Source organism: Maylandia zebra, linkage group LG6 (assembly GCF_041146795.1).
Source record: "Maylandia zebra isolate NMK-2024a linkage group LG6, Mzebra_GT3a, whole genome shotgun sequence".
NCBI lineage: Eukaryota > Metazoa > Chordata > Actinopteri > Cichliformes > Cichlidae > Maylandia > Maylandia zebra.
Window position 1 is genome coordinate 11578396 of NC_135172.1, and position 14041 is coordinate 11592436.

General features: G+C 44.0%; 1 protein-coding gene across 3 annotated transcripts in view; it reads right to left on the reverse strand.

Annotated features, from left to right (window-relative positions):
- Nucleotides 1-2755: 2755 nt before the first annotated feature.
- LOC112434948 (uncharacterized) overlaps nucleotides 2756-14041 on the reverse strand; it is a 36279-nt gene continuing 24993 nt past the window's right edge. Inside the window, exons 1-9 of one of the 3 annotated variants that reach the window (XM_076884653.1) lie at nucleotides 7589-7819; nucleotides 7379-7483; nucleotides 7054-7272; nucleotides 6256-6600; nucleotides 5067-5412; nucleotides 4901-4955; nucleotides 4258-4400; nucleotides 3964-4018; nucleotides 2756-3434 (exon numbers count right to left, since the gene is read on the reverse strand). In XM_076884653.1, coding sequence (XP_076740768.1) covers nucleotides 3309-3434; nucleotides 3964-4018; nucleotides 4258-4400; nucleotides 4901-4955; nucleotides 5067-5412; nucleotides 6256-6600; nucleotides 7054-7272; nucleotides 7379-7483; nucleotides 7589-7772 — 1578 coding nt within the window. In that variant the 5' untranslated portion in view covers nucleotides 7773-7819 and the 3' untranslated portion in view covers nucleotides 2756-3308. Of the gene's footprint in view, nucleotides 3435-3963; nucleotides 4041-4257; nucleotides 4401-4900; nucleotides 4956-5066; nucleotides 5413-6255; nucleotides 6601-7053; nucleotides 7273-7378; nucleotides 7484-7588; nucleotides 7820-14041 lie in introns of those variants that run through there. The other 2 variants (XR_013098864.1, XM_076884655.1) reach the window with 2 other exon arrangements.

The following is a 14041-nucleotide window of genomic DNA, read 5'->3' on the forward strand; positions in this document are numbered from 1 at the left end:
ACACATGAATGCACTTACATCCATTTATGTAGCTATGTGTGTGTGTGACAGAATGCAGAAATCTAGCTTTTGAACATATTCCAACCCCCCAAAAAAGACAAATTATGGAATTTTCTGCAACTGAATATTTCATTAATTTTGGTTGGTCTTCCTTGAGTTTGGCCTCATTGGCTCAGTGGGCATTATAACCTACAACTTTTGCACCAATTTTGAACATAACAATGAAGCTGAAAAAATGTAGTTGTTCACCAGCATCGCAATTCCATTACTTTTTATCATGGCTTACCTTGGTGTGGTTTGCAAAGTGCTTCAGAAAGATGAGGAAATCTGTTTCGTGCACCCATCCTGATTTATTTCCACTACCAGTACTTCCTACTGGTCCATCTCTGACACAGTGGTCTGCATAATGTATGTGTGGGAACACAAACAGTGGAGGAATTGTGTTGGCAATGGCATTAACCGCATATACAAATGCGACCAGTGAACCTCTCTCTGCTGATGTCGTTGCCCCAACTTGTTCAATATAAGTTAAAGTAATAGTGTGGTAAGTTGTAACATACATTATTGTTACAACTAACCCAGACTGTTACTGTTACAACTGACCCAGACTCCTATAGCCATAAACTAGCTAACATTACAGCCAACGGCTAAAACATTAGCACTAAAGACTTACACAGAATATATCCCCATAGACATACAAATAACATAATTTAAGTTTGAGTTTAGCTGCAAAGCAGATAATGCTATTACAAATTGAAATAAAGTAGAAAAACTTACTTTTTGGCATACAAATTACTTTTTTTCGTGCTTCGTGTTTCGTGCAAACCCTCATCCCTGAACGATTACCGGCCAGTTGCACTGACCTCGGTAGTAATGAAGGTGTTTGAGAGGCTGCTGAAGAACATCATCTCCTCCTCCATCCCAGACACCACAGATCCGCTGCAGTTCGCCTACAGATCCAACAGATCCACAGAGGATGCCATCGCCCACGTCCTACACACCACTCTCAGCCACGTGGACAAGAAACAGGGTAACTATGTGCGAATGCTGTTTGTTGATTACAGTTCAGCGTTTAACACAATAGTGCCCTGCAGACTGTTCACAAAGCTCAGGGATCCGGGACTTAACAGCCGTCTGTGTGCATGGGTGTTGGACTTCCTCACTGGCAGAACTCAGGTGGTGAGGGTGGGCAGGTGCTTCTCCAACAGCATCACCATCAACACAGGAGCACCTCAGGGATGTGTCCTCTCGCCACTGCTCTACTCCCTCTACACTTCAGACTGTGTGGCCACCCACGGCTCCAACACCATTGTGAAGTTTGCTGACGACACAGTGGTGTTGGGTGCCATCTCCAACAACGATGAGGCGGCCTACATGGATGAAGTGAAGAATCTGGCATCGTGGTGCCAGGACAACCACCTCCAGCTGAACGTCAGCAAGACCAAGGAGCTGGTGGTGGACTTCAAAAGGGGTCAGCACAGAGACTACAAGCCCATTATCATCAATGGAGCTCCAGTGGAGAGGGTGCAGTCCTTCAAGTATCTTGGTGTCCACATCTCCTCAGACCTGACATGGGCTGCCCACATTCAGGTCCAGACCAAAAAGGCTAGGCAGCGCCTGTATCACCTACGACAACTGAGGAAGTTCAGGGTCTCTCCAAAGATCCTCAGGATTTTCTATACAGGCGCTGTGGAGAGCATCCTCACACAGAACATGACATCGTGGTTTGGGAACAGCTGTGTGAAGGACCAAAAAGCTCTCCAGAGAGTGATCCGTACAGCAGAACGCTGCTGCAGGATTGCTCTCCCCCCGCTTCAGGACACCTACACCAGGAGATGCCGGACTAGAGCAGCGCAGATACTGAAGGACCCGTCCCATCCTGGCAACAAACTGTTCCAACTTCTGCAATCTGGTAGAAGGTTCCGCATCTTCCGGGCAAGGACAGAGAGACTCAAGAGGAGCTTCTATCCCCAAGCCATCCGTGCCCTAAACACACACACCCGCCCTCTCACATCATCTATAATTGACTGAGACAGGACTCTCTTCCAGACACTCTAAACCAAGGCACAATGTACATTTCAATTCCTTTAATTTTAAATATGTTTATATTGTCTATCCCGTAAAATAGTCAGATGTCTATTCATATTAATGTACAGAATTCACCTGCTTGCTGCTACTACTGCACATTCACCCAGTGTATATACTATATGTATGTATATATATATATATATATAATGTTCTTCCTCTACACCCCCCCCAATTTTTGCACATGTCGAGGAGCGTGTCAGGCTACATTTCACTGTGTGTTATACTTGTATAACTATGCATGTGACAAATAAAGAACCTTGAACCTTGAAATTGTCTGTGTTTGACAAAATGTGCTGATTTTTCACATGTGATAGCAGAACTGAATTGGGCATGCACAGGATGAGTCACATCATTTGAAACTTAGCCCTGATTGGAGAAATTGGAAGAGTTACAACTGACCCATGTTACAACTATCCCCGGTCTCCCCTACCTAAAAAAAATACTCACCAGCATGAAAATTCTGTTATGCTTCTATTACGTGTTGTTAGTTCAGCCCTTATGTCATTTTCAGAGGGATGCTTTGTGTTGTTGGTTAAAAAGATGTGACTCGTGTGAGTGTGTCTGCAGACAGACTGCATTCAGCATTAAAAGCAACACTTCCTCATATGTCTTTCCCACAAAGCAGAGCCCTCTAGTGGAGAATCGATGCACTGACATCATATTGAATGTTCCTTAGAATTTGTTTTCTTCTTTGCTGCATTTTTTCTTTTTATTGTTTAGTTTTTACAAAGTACACATAGGAAATTATTAAATGTAATGTAATTAAACGTAATTATATTTTCATCAATACCTGTCAGTGTAACAGTGGGAACAGAGACATGTGGTTTAGTTGTTATTTTGTGGTTTAGAAAAAAAAACCCCAACACTTGACAGAAGTTAAACCTGCAGACGTGATGACTTTGATGTTTTATGTTGCGTCAGAAACAGAGTTAATAATTTTACAGTCAAAGCTGCAGAGCACCCAGAAAGTAAAACAAACCAAAGCTCACAGAGTAATATCATTAGCATGTCTCCTATTTTCATTGGACCTCTTTAAAGTGAAGCTGAAGTATTTCTATATTTCTGTTAATTACTTTCCTGTGTTGTCTGTTTTAGTACAATATGTGAAACCCACTGACAGACACACCAGCTGTGGTGTCTCTGCTGTGACACTGAAGTTATTTCAGACAAAAACTCTCCGCAAAATGTTCCTTTAAATCACCATGGTAACAAACTCTTCTTTAGTGAGCAGGCAGTGGCTCCATGGTGGAGTAGAGATCAGCTGTGTGGTTCTGACTGAAGTGCAGTCTCCTGTAGTGATGATCATCCTGCTCTGCTGACTGAGCTGAGATACTTTCAGGGTTCATCTGAGGAGACGAGACAGTAATTATACATTTATATTAAACTAAATCTTTAGCTCACTCTCCTTTCAGAGCATTATAAACATCACTTTGTAGAGCTCAACTGATAAATGTCTGTGTTAAACATGTGGTAAACAAGCCTTTTAGTGGTCGTTTCAGGGAATTATTTCCTAGTTTATTAACATAAATTATACTACATGGCTTTTTGATGTAGTTCAAATCAGAGTGAAATCTGTGTACAGTCAGGGCTAAACTTCACGTCTGTTCAATGTCCAAAAATAATATGTAAGCCTGATATCAGCCTAATGATTGTCGATGTATGGCATTTGTAGTATCTCAAAATATAATAGTAGTGTGTCCCTGTCACATGATGTTCATGGTGTAACTGTATATAATCTAATAAAAACTCTATAAAAGAAAATCTTCAGGTAGAGTTTGTGAGAAAACTGAAAAAGCTGAAGACTTTTTTGATTATTTTAGGTGAAGACAAACACGACAGATGAGGAGATGTTTTTGTTTGAATCCAGTTCTGTACCTGCTCTTTGTTGTCTGATGTTCTTCTTGGAGACTGTCTGGAAGTCCTCTTTGATCTAGTTAAAAAAAGATGACTGACTATGTGAAATATAAGACAAAAACAAAAACAATTTCCTTATTTGATCCACTGAATCTGGAAAGGAGCTCACAGCCCTCTATATTCAAAACACAAAGTAATGAACTCTATAATCCACTTGGATCTTATTCAGGTTATTATAAAGCCCAGTCTGTAATAATCTACAGTTTTGTAACAATATAGCCCTCGTTTACAGTGTAATTAATGTTTCAGACATACTCAGGTTTGTAGTGGATATGATGTTGTTCTCGGGGCTGAGATGGAGGAATCGTGGAGTAGAGAGAATCTGTTTCATTCTTGTAGACGTGGAGTCTTTGGTAGTTCAGGTCCTGCTCTCCTCGATGGGCTGCGATGTCGTCATACTGGGGACCAAAGTTTAAATGATAACAAAGAAACAGAGAAGTTACATTTTCAGTGATGATGATGATTGTTGTTATTTTTACAATAATGAATACATTATTGCAGATCCTTCAACTAAGAGCTCAGCTGGATGGTAGAATTAGCCCAAAGTAGTAGATTCAAACTTATATTCATAGATCTTCTATATGAGTTAAACTATGTGAGTGAGTCTGTTTAAATAATTTGCTCTGACATTTTAAAAAAAAACTATCATGAAGCTTTTAAAAAACTGACTGGTCTATTATTTGTTGCTGTAGAGTACAGGACCTTAAAACATGTGGTACATAACATTTCTGTGTCAGCAGAAGAAAAACTAAAAGAAGACAAAAAACTAAGAAAGAACAATGATGTGATTAAATAATGAATAAGAAACGTATCATCTCTTAAAAATGACTTGTATGAAAAAGTATAGAATGACACTGATGTTTTGTGTTGTACTAAAACTGTACTTTATTTTTATCACCTCCAAATCATCCAAATCTTCATTTCTTGAAGGTTGGTGAGAGTTCCTCTTTCTTCTGGTTTATGAAAAATAGTGAATACAAACATGAACAGGTGGTGTCTGGTTAGTGTGTAAATTCTAGATGAAACCTAAGAGATTTGACAGAGGAAACAGTCTTTATCCTCACCTGATCCACCAGCAGACAGTGAGAAGTATTAAAACCAGCAGAGCTGCAGGAACTCCTGCAGCTGCTGGTGTCCATGTTCCTGTGATACTTTGGACAGTGAGAGTCTTTGGAGCAGAGCTGATATCTTTGTTGGTTTTCACAGCACAGGAGTAGCTTCCTGCATCCTCCCTGCTGACTGGGTCTAGGATCAGATGTTTGTTCTGGTTCTCTCTCGGGGTCAGAGGTCGACTGTTCAAGTACCAAATGTAGTTTGTGTTGTCAGTCAGAGGACAGCTGGTGCTGCAGGTCAGTGTGACTCTCTGACCCTCTGTCACCACTGCAGAAGGACTCATCTTCACTCTCAGCTCTGGAAGATACTCAGACTGGTCAATAAATGTAAGAGTTATTTCTTATAAACAGCAGGTTGGTTTTTAGGCATCAATGTTACAAAGTGACTGAGAACATTTTTTTTCTTTTTACAAATATTAGAACTGTATTAAATTTAAGGAAAAAAATATACAATTTAGTAAAGATTTTAACCCAAAATGAACCTACTGACAGTAAATGTTCAAACGGCCAGAAATGTAAAAATATTACTTTACTGTACGTGTGACAGCTTTTACATTACTGGAGAACATCTTTAGTAGGAAACCCGAGAGAATTGAACCATAATCAATAGATTTATGAACTGGAATTCATGCTGTGTTGGACTGAAACCTGGAAGAGGTTTGGTGATTTTGTGCTGAGTCTCTGCTTCTCCTCATTGATGCTCTCTGTCCTTCAAAGCAACACAAGACTACATTTAAAGTCTAAAGTTGTGGACATTTTCTTTTTGACTCTTTCAGTAACAGTAAAGGTGAAAACTTGTGTATAAATATTACATCTCTAAAATCGTTCTCACAGATTGTTCTAGTCCTTATGCTAACACATACCTGGGATCTATTTTCACCACTAAAGTAACAAGTGCAAACATAGGTGAGCAGAGCTTCTGTTAATTGCCATTAATAGCTAATAATTGCAGCTAACTCTGGAGTTGCTCGTGGATTTCATCATCAAGCTGAAACGTTGTAGTCATGCAGCTGTAGGCTGTTAGAGCTGGGTGAGTCTCCCCACTACCAGCTTAGATTAGTTTCTGTTAGCTTATTTGAGTAACACACAGGACTAACTGGGATCTAAACAATGAACAGTGAGTCAAACAAGCTGTAATTACCTGTGACAATCAGAGTAACTCCAGGAAAATCAAACTGTTTCACTTCTTCATTTTCTGTTGTGATGGTGAACCTGTATTCTGCTGAGTCATCTCTCTTCAGCTTCTTTAATCTGAGGATGTGTTGGTTCTTCATGCTGTCATCATACTCCACATGATCTGCATCCTCAGTCAGGTTCCTCCTGATGTCCTCCTCAGCATTTCTCTTGACTTTATACCAACATTTAGACTGTATCTGCTGGTAGTCAGGATGTGAGTATTTACTGGAGATGTTGACTGAAGATCCTTCCAGAGCACAGATTCTGCTGTGGACATAATTCAAACTCCAGCAGGAATCATCATTAACACCTGAAATATCAATGAAACAGAGAAGAGATATTTTAACTTAATTAGTCAAATCAGTTTATTTCTATCACACATTTAAACACAACAACAAGTAAAAAGCACTTTAAAGTATACTTAGAATAAAAACAACCAAATAATTAATAAAAGCAATAATGAAATAATAACATTAAATATATATAAAAGAAGAAAGAAATACACTGGGCAAAATGACAGACTGAGTTACTCTTGGGTGAGACTGAAAAAGCTGAGCAGAAGTCAGGAGATGAATACTGTTAGTATCATAGATGAGCAGATCTGAAGAGGGAGAGTTTTGGATCTGCAGCTGAGAATTGTGATGTGATCACCAACGTTTTAAAACTGATCCTGAACTTTACAGGAAACCAGTGTGATGATTAGTCTTAATTGCAAGAAGTGGTGGTAATACTTTGTAAGTGGAGAGACAATAAGTTTACTCACAGATGTCAGCAGAGCGCACATCCTCAAGACCTTTTACAGCACAAGACAAACTGTCTGGATGAGAGATGGAAAACTGAATTTGTTTTCCCTCCTGCACTGTAGGCTTTCTGGTCTCATACCACACAAAGGAAATCAGAGGCTCAGTCAGAAAACAGCTGCTGTTACAGGTCAGTCTGATGTGACCTCTGTGTTCAGCAGGAGTCCTCTGGACATGAATTTCTGTTGGGAGATGATGAACACATTTTCCACCAGTTCATCTCTGTCATGTCAAATAAATTAAGAAATAAAAATGAAGTTTCAAAGTGCAGTTTGTCCAGAACTTCACCTCTGGGATATGTGATGGAGCAGGACTCGTCCACTGATGTCTGCTGAGAAGAACACATTCTCCCTTTAGCATAGGTCACACTGAAGCAGGTCTCTGTGATGGAACCTGAGAAAAACCAACAACTTTCAGTAAATTCATTAGAGTCTGAAGAGTAAAGTGTTTGTGTTTAACATCTCATAACATGATGAGGAGGCGTCCATCATGACTCACCCACAGAGACTTCAGGGGCTCTGAGATGCTCGTAGCCTTTGACAGCACAGGAGTATGTGACTGCTTCCTCACTGCTGAGCAGCTCTTGGTACCAGGGAGACCAGTCCTCATAGAGAAACTCTCTGTTCTTGTACCAGATGTAGGCTGCAGGCTTTTCAGTCAGAGGACAGCTGCTGCTGCACATCAGTGTTACTGTCTGTCCCTCTGTGGCAGGAATCACCTTTACCTGCAGCTCTGAGAGGTCACATGACCAACATGAATACACTGATCATTCATAAACTCATTCATTTATGATGCATTTGTAAAAAGAACTGTACCTGTAACATGGAGATGAATTCCACATTGTTGGCACTTTGATCTGTCAGCAGTTTTAATGCAGTAAAAATTTGCATCTCTCTCTGTCAGATTATTGATTGTTAGAGTGAAATTACTCTCTGCTGACATGCTGTACTTTACATGTGTTTCCTCTACTGAGAACTTTATCTTGGAGACAGTATCGTGTCCAGTGTACCAGCCATTTCTTGCAGTGGGATGTTGATGTGAGCAGGGCAGATTCACTGATGAACCTTTCAAGGCACAGATGCTGTTTGCGTTTCCCTGAACACCTTTAACACAACATGTGATTAGAAAACATGGTGAACATTTATGCTAACTTTCTTTTCTGTGCTAATCTGTGATGACAGCATGTTACTGTGAAGGATCACAATCTGGTGCTTTGATACACTTGAGAGTTCAGAACAGTAAAAATACAAATCCTGTTAACTGTCAATCTTCTGTTTTCTAAAATCATTTTGTAACTTTCTGCAGGTTTGACACTAAAACTCCTGCCTTCCAGAAACAGCATCACAGTCATCATGAGGAGGAGAAACAAATTATTCCTACCTGAGAGACACAGAATGAAACCCATGAACAAACATCCAGCTTCGGCCAACAACATGGCTGCTGTAGATTTTCTCTTCTAATGAGAAAGTTGATGTATGATGATTATAAAGAGCCGATCACTGCTGCTCTCAGAGTTTGGAAAATATCAGAAACATGAATGTTAAAAATCAACTTCTGTCTAACAGGAATGACTGACTTGTGTGAGTGTGTCAGCAGACAAACTGCATTCAGCTTTAACACCATCACTTCCTCATTTACTTATTTGCCCCACAAAGAGCCCTCTAGTGAAGAATGTATTACATGAGATATTTGACAAAATACTGAATCTACTTTGAATGAATTGTTTGTTTATTTTTCTTCCAGAATTTTTGGCTTTATAATTTTTCAGTGACAAATGATCTCAGTTAAACATGTGACGAGCCACAATTTCATTGTGTTTTCATGAAAGCTCTGTCTGTGTGGTGGTGCAGTGGTTATGGTGGTCGTCTCGCTTTAACAAGCTCGTGGCTTCATGTCTGGGACTTTGCCTTCACATGTTCTTCCTGTGTTTGTTCACAGGTGTGAGTACATCTAGTTTTCTTTCTCTCTGTGTTTGCCCTGTGAGAGACTGTTGGGCTGTCCAGGGTCGCCTCACCTCTTGCCCTGTGGAAACTGTGATAAACTCCACCTTCCTTGTGAACTCTAACCATATAAGTGGAAGAGCATGTATCTGTCAGCGTTGATGGTGAAAGCAGAGACATGAAATTGTTTGAGGTCATATTGTGGTTCAAAAAACAAACTTAAAAGAACTGTCATGAATCGCTGTGTGGCAGGCAAGCAGGAGTGGTGGACCCAAAATGCAGAACTCAGACACGGAAGTGAAACTTAAGGCGCAGCTTTATTGCTGGGAAAAACCTCGTACAAACTAAACTCACCAAAAGAAAACCAAAAGTCAGAACAGAGGAACCAAGGACTGAAACACTGGAAAGAAACACTAAACTGGAGCAGGAGACCAAACACTAGGAAACATAGAAGCAGAACACACAGCTAGTTGAGGGTACGACGCGACACTGACACAGAGAAACACAGGGCTTAAATACACAGACGGCAGAAATCAAGGGATGAGAGACAGGAGGGGAACACACCTGGGAGAAATCACAGCTGACGAGACAGGGGAAACGTAACCTGAGCACACTCACATATGACACAAACCTTCACAATAAAACAGGAAACTCAGACACATGGAACCAGACAAGACATTGAACTAACCAGACAGATTCACAAACAGATGGGGTGACACCATAGACAGAGACAGACTCAAAGGCAGACCAAATATAACACACAGAACTCAAACAATAATAATCATCATCATCATCAACTAGAAAATGATAACTAAAAGCGCTGGGTCACCGACCCAGGACCATGACAGTACCCCCCCCTCAAGGGCTGGCTCCAGACAGCCCAGCAGAAACACAAAAACGGACCAAAACCGAAAAAGAAAAACACCCGACCAGGGCGGGCGGAGGGGGCCCAGGACGGAGGGACAGAGTCCAAAAAGGCCCAGATGGTCAAGTTCAGGAGGCCGACCATGCGAATGGCAGCGGGGCCGGTCCCGATGCCGGCCACGCAGTAGGCAGTGGCGTGGAAACAGTTCTGGGGGCCGACCGTGCGGACGGCAACAGCGGCGCAGAAACAGTTCTGGGGGCCGACCGTGCGGACGGCAACAGCGGCGCGGAAACAGTTCTGGGGGCCGACCGTGCGGACGGCAACAGCGGCGCGGAAACAGTTCTGGGGGCCGACCGTGCGGACGGCAACAGCGGCGCGGAAACAGTTCTGGGGGCCGACCGTGCGGACGGCAACAGCGGCGTGGAAACAAGTCCGGAGGCCGGCCACGTGGAAGGCAGTGGCGGCGTTCAGGAGGGCGTCCACGGTGGCGGAGATGCCCAACAGGCGGCCAGGCAGATGACCGACGATGTGGAGGTGGTAGTAGGGGACCTGAAGGCTGCGTGGCCCCTGCAGCCCCAGGTGAAGCGGAGGCTGGACCAGACGAGGCTGAAGCCGGGCCAGGCGACGCTGCAGCTGGACCAGACGAGGATGAAGACGCTGCAGCTGGACCAGACGAGGATGAAGACACAGAGGCTGGACCAGACGAGGATGAAGCAGTGGCTGGACCAGGTGAAGCGGATGAAGCCGAAGCATGCGCTGGACCAGGCGACGCTGAGGATGCTGAATCCGGACCAGGCGACGGCGTGGAGGATGCAGCAGAGGCCGGGCCAGGCAACGGCGTGGAGGATGCAGACGGAGGCGCTGCAGCAGGTGACGGCATGGATGAAACTGCTGCTGCAAGCGTGGATGAGGCTGCTGGTGGAGCAGCTGGTGGCTGGACGGGCTCCTCGGGCCCCCCAGCTGACGAGGAAGGAGGCTGGACGGGCTCCTCGGGCCCCCCAGCAAAAACAGTCTCAGAACCAGTGGGCACTGGAGCCCCTGGCACACACAGAACTGAACCAGCAGGTGCGGAGACCTCTGGCAGGAACACAACAGAACCAGCAGGCACACGGGCCTCTGGCAGGAACGCAACAGAACCAGCAGGCACACGGGCTTCTGGCAGGAACGCAACAGAACCAGCAGGCGCGGGGACCTCTGGCAGGGACAGATCGGAACCAGAAGGCACACGGGCCTCTGGCAGGGACAGATCGGAACCAGGCACACGGGCTTCTGGCAGGGACAGAACAGAACCAGGCACACGGGCCTCTGGCAAACACATGGCAGACTGCAGCTGCACAGAGCATTGAGTCTGCTCAGGCAGCAACGGCCGGGTGCGGTCCTCAGCTGGCTTCTTAACCGCCAGGGGTCCAGAGTCTGCTGGGGGCTGAAACCCAGCCTCTGGGGAGGCCCTGGAGTGAATCTCAGTCTCAGAACTGGCCAGCTTTTGAGGACTGATAGCAATATTGTTTGGTTTGTCTCTCTGATTAGGATTCAAGGTTGTGGAACAGTTCTGTAAGGGTTGGATAGACATAGCTTGCTGTACCGGAGGTGTAGGGGAAAATGATGGTTGTGAAGTTGGAAACCGAGCTGACGATAAGGCTGATGATTCCTCTACCAACTGAGCTATTGACTGGGCTAAGGATTGAAATAAGGTTTGTAGTAAGTCAGGCTGTGGATGTGACTGTGCTATGGGAGGCGAGGCTGAATGTGGTGGAGGTGGCGACTGAGCTTCGGGCCGGGCGGCTAACTGAGCTTCGGGCCGGGCGGCTAACTGAGCTGACATAGCCCCAGAATAAACAGTTCCAGATGAAACAGTCCTAACTCCTGGGTCCGAAGGAGCATCAGAAGCACAGTCTTTTGAACCAAAGTGGAAACGATCGCTCTCAAAATGAATACTGTCATTTTCAGGAACAGGAGGAACAGAAGATCTAGAGTTCATGAAGCTGACGTTAGCGGCCTTGGGGGAAACGGTACGTTTATCCCTCGACACAGAAGGCGAATGTAGGGGGACTTTGTCACTCACCCTAGGCGGTTGGTCGAGAAGAGTCCCAGGCTCCTGCCGGAGCCGTGAGTGCTGGCGGCACGTTCGCCGCTTCCAAGTAGAAGAGGAAGCAGCACTGGCAGAATGTGACAAGGAATGACTCGGCTGTGGCTGCTCCTGCTGTGAAGTGGAAACGCTGGGTGAGTCGGGTGGCACTATAATGATCCCTAACATCTTGTAGAAAGCTTGAGCTGGTGTAAGCTGGTTGCTCGCGGTCTCATAGTAATCCTCCCGGGACCGGGAGGATTGATGTATGATGATTATAAAGAGCCGATCACTGCTGCTCTCAGAGTTTCAGAAATATCAGAAACATGAATGTTAAAAATCAACTTCTGTCTAACAGGAATGACTGACTTGTGTGAGTGTGTCAGCAGACAAACTGCATTCAGCTTTAACACCATCACTTCCTCATTTACTTATTTGCCCCACAAAGAGCCCTCTAGTGAAGAATGTATTACATGAGATATTTGACAAAATACTGAATCTACTTTGAATGAATTGTTTGTTTATTTTTCTTCCAGAATTTTTGGCTTTATAATTTTTCAGTGACAAATGATCTCAGTTAAACATGTGACGAGCCACAATTTCATTGTGTTTTCATGAAAGCTCTGTCTGTGTGGTGGTGCAGTGGTTATGGTGGTCGTCTCGCTTTAACAAGCTCGTGGCTTCATGTCTGGGACTTTGCCTTCACATGTTCTTCCTGTGTTTGTTCACAGGTGTGAGTACATCTAGTTTTCTTTCTCTCTGTGTTTGCCCTGTGAGAGACTGTTGGGCTGTCCAGGGTCGCCTCACCTCTTGCCCTGTGGAAACTGTGATAAACTCCACCTTCCTTGTGAACTCTAACCATATAAGTGGAAGAGCATGTATCTGTCAGCGTTGATGGTGAAAGCAGAGACATGAAATTGTTTGAGGTCATATTGTGGTTCAAAAAACAAACTTAAAAAAACGACCTGAAGACATGATCACCCAGAAAGTAAGAAAACCTAAAGCGCCTAAAGTAACACGATTAGCAGGTCTTGTATTTTGCATCACATGCATTTCATTGTGTTTACAGACAGAACAACATGAAAGCAAACACTACAAAAAACATCATCTGCTGTACAAATACCTGATTTTCAATTTAAAGATGTCTGATGATATTATGTGGTGTCAATGTCTGTATCCCAATTCAGGGTCTGCAGCCTTAAAGTACGCATTTCAAGGCCGATTACGTCACAGCGGCGCGCCAAAGGCTGTCCCAATTCAAAGGCTGCTCGAAATGCGGCCCTGAAATGCATCCTTCATTTCCCTGAGTTTTAAGGCTGTGGCAGTGTAGACTTCGTGGCCCAACAGATCCCAGAATGCATAGTGCGGCGGTGGGTGTGGATAATTTTGCCGAAAAAAACGGCGGATGAGGGGCGCCCGAAGAGTAAACTTTAAGTAAGTACTGAATATTATGTCACGTATTTATGTGCAAATGTTTAATAATGAAGAACATTAAAACATTACTGTTGGCCACATGTCGGCAAAGTTATGTGACATTAGTGACGTTTGTACTAACTTGGTTTTAAAGCCTTTACTTTAAAATATACTCCGTTCAATAGCTGAGCTTAATCCTACAGAGAATGATCAAAGCTCATGTAGAAAGAAACAAACAAATGAACAAAAGATTTTCTCCTTCATTTCTGTCAAACAAAGCTGTATGAAACGTTTCCAGCTGTTAGTATCATGGTTGCTAGACAACCTGGGCAGCGCAACGGAGGCTAGACCGTCCCATTACACAAGCCTCGCACTTCCAGCCTAAGCGGTCTTTAAGTACGCGGCCCTTGAGGACCGTTGAGGCTGCGTACTTTAAGGCTGCAGACCCTGAATTGGGATACAGCCAATGTCTGGCATGATTGTGTTGAATAGGGCGATCGTGGCTCAAGAGTTGGCAGTTCGTCTTGTGATTGGAAGGTTGCCGGTTCGAGCCCCGGCTCGGACAGTCTCTGTTGTTGTGCCCTTGGGCAAGACACATCGCCTACTGGTGATGGCCAGAGGGGCGTGATACAGCAACCTCGCTTCTGTTCTGACTACAACTGTAGCTG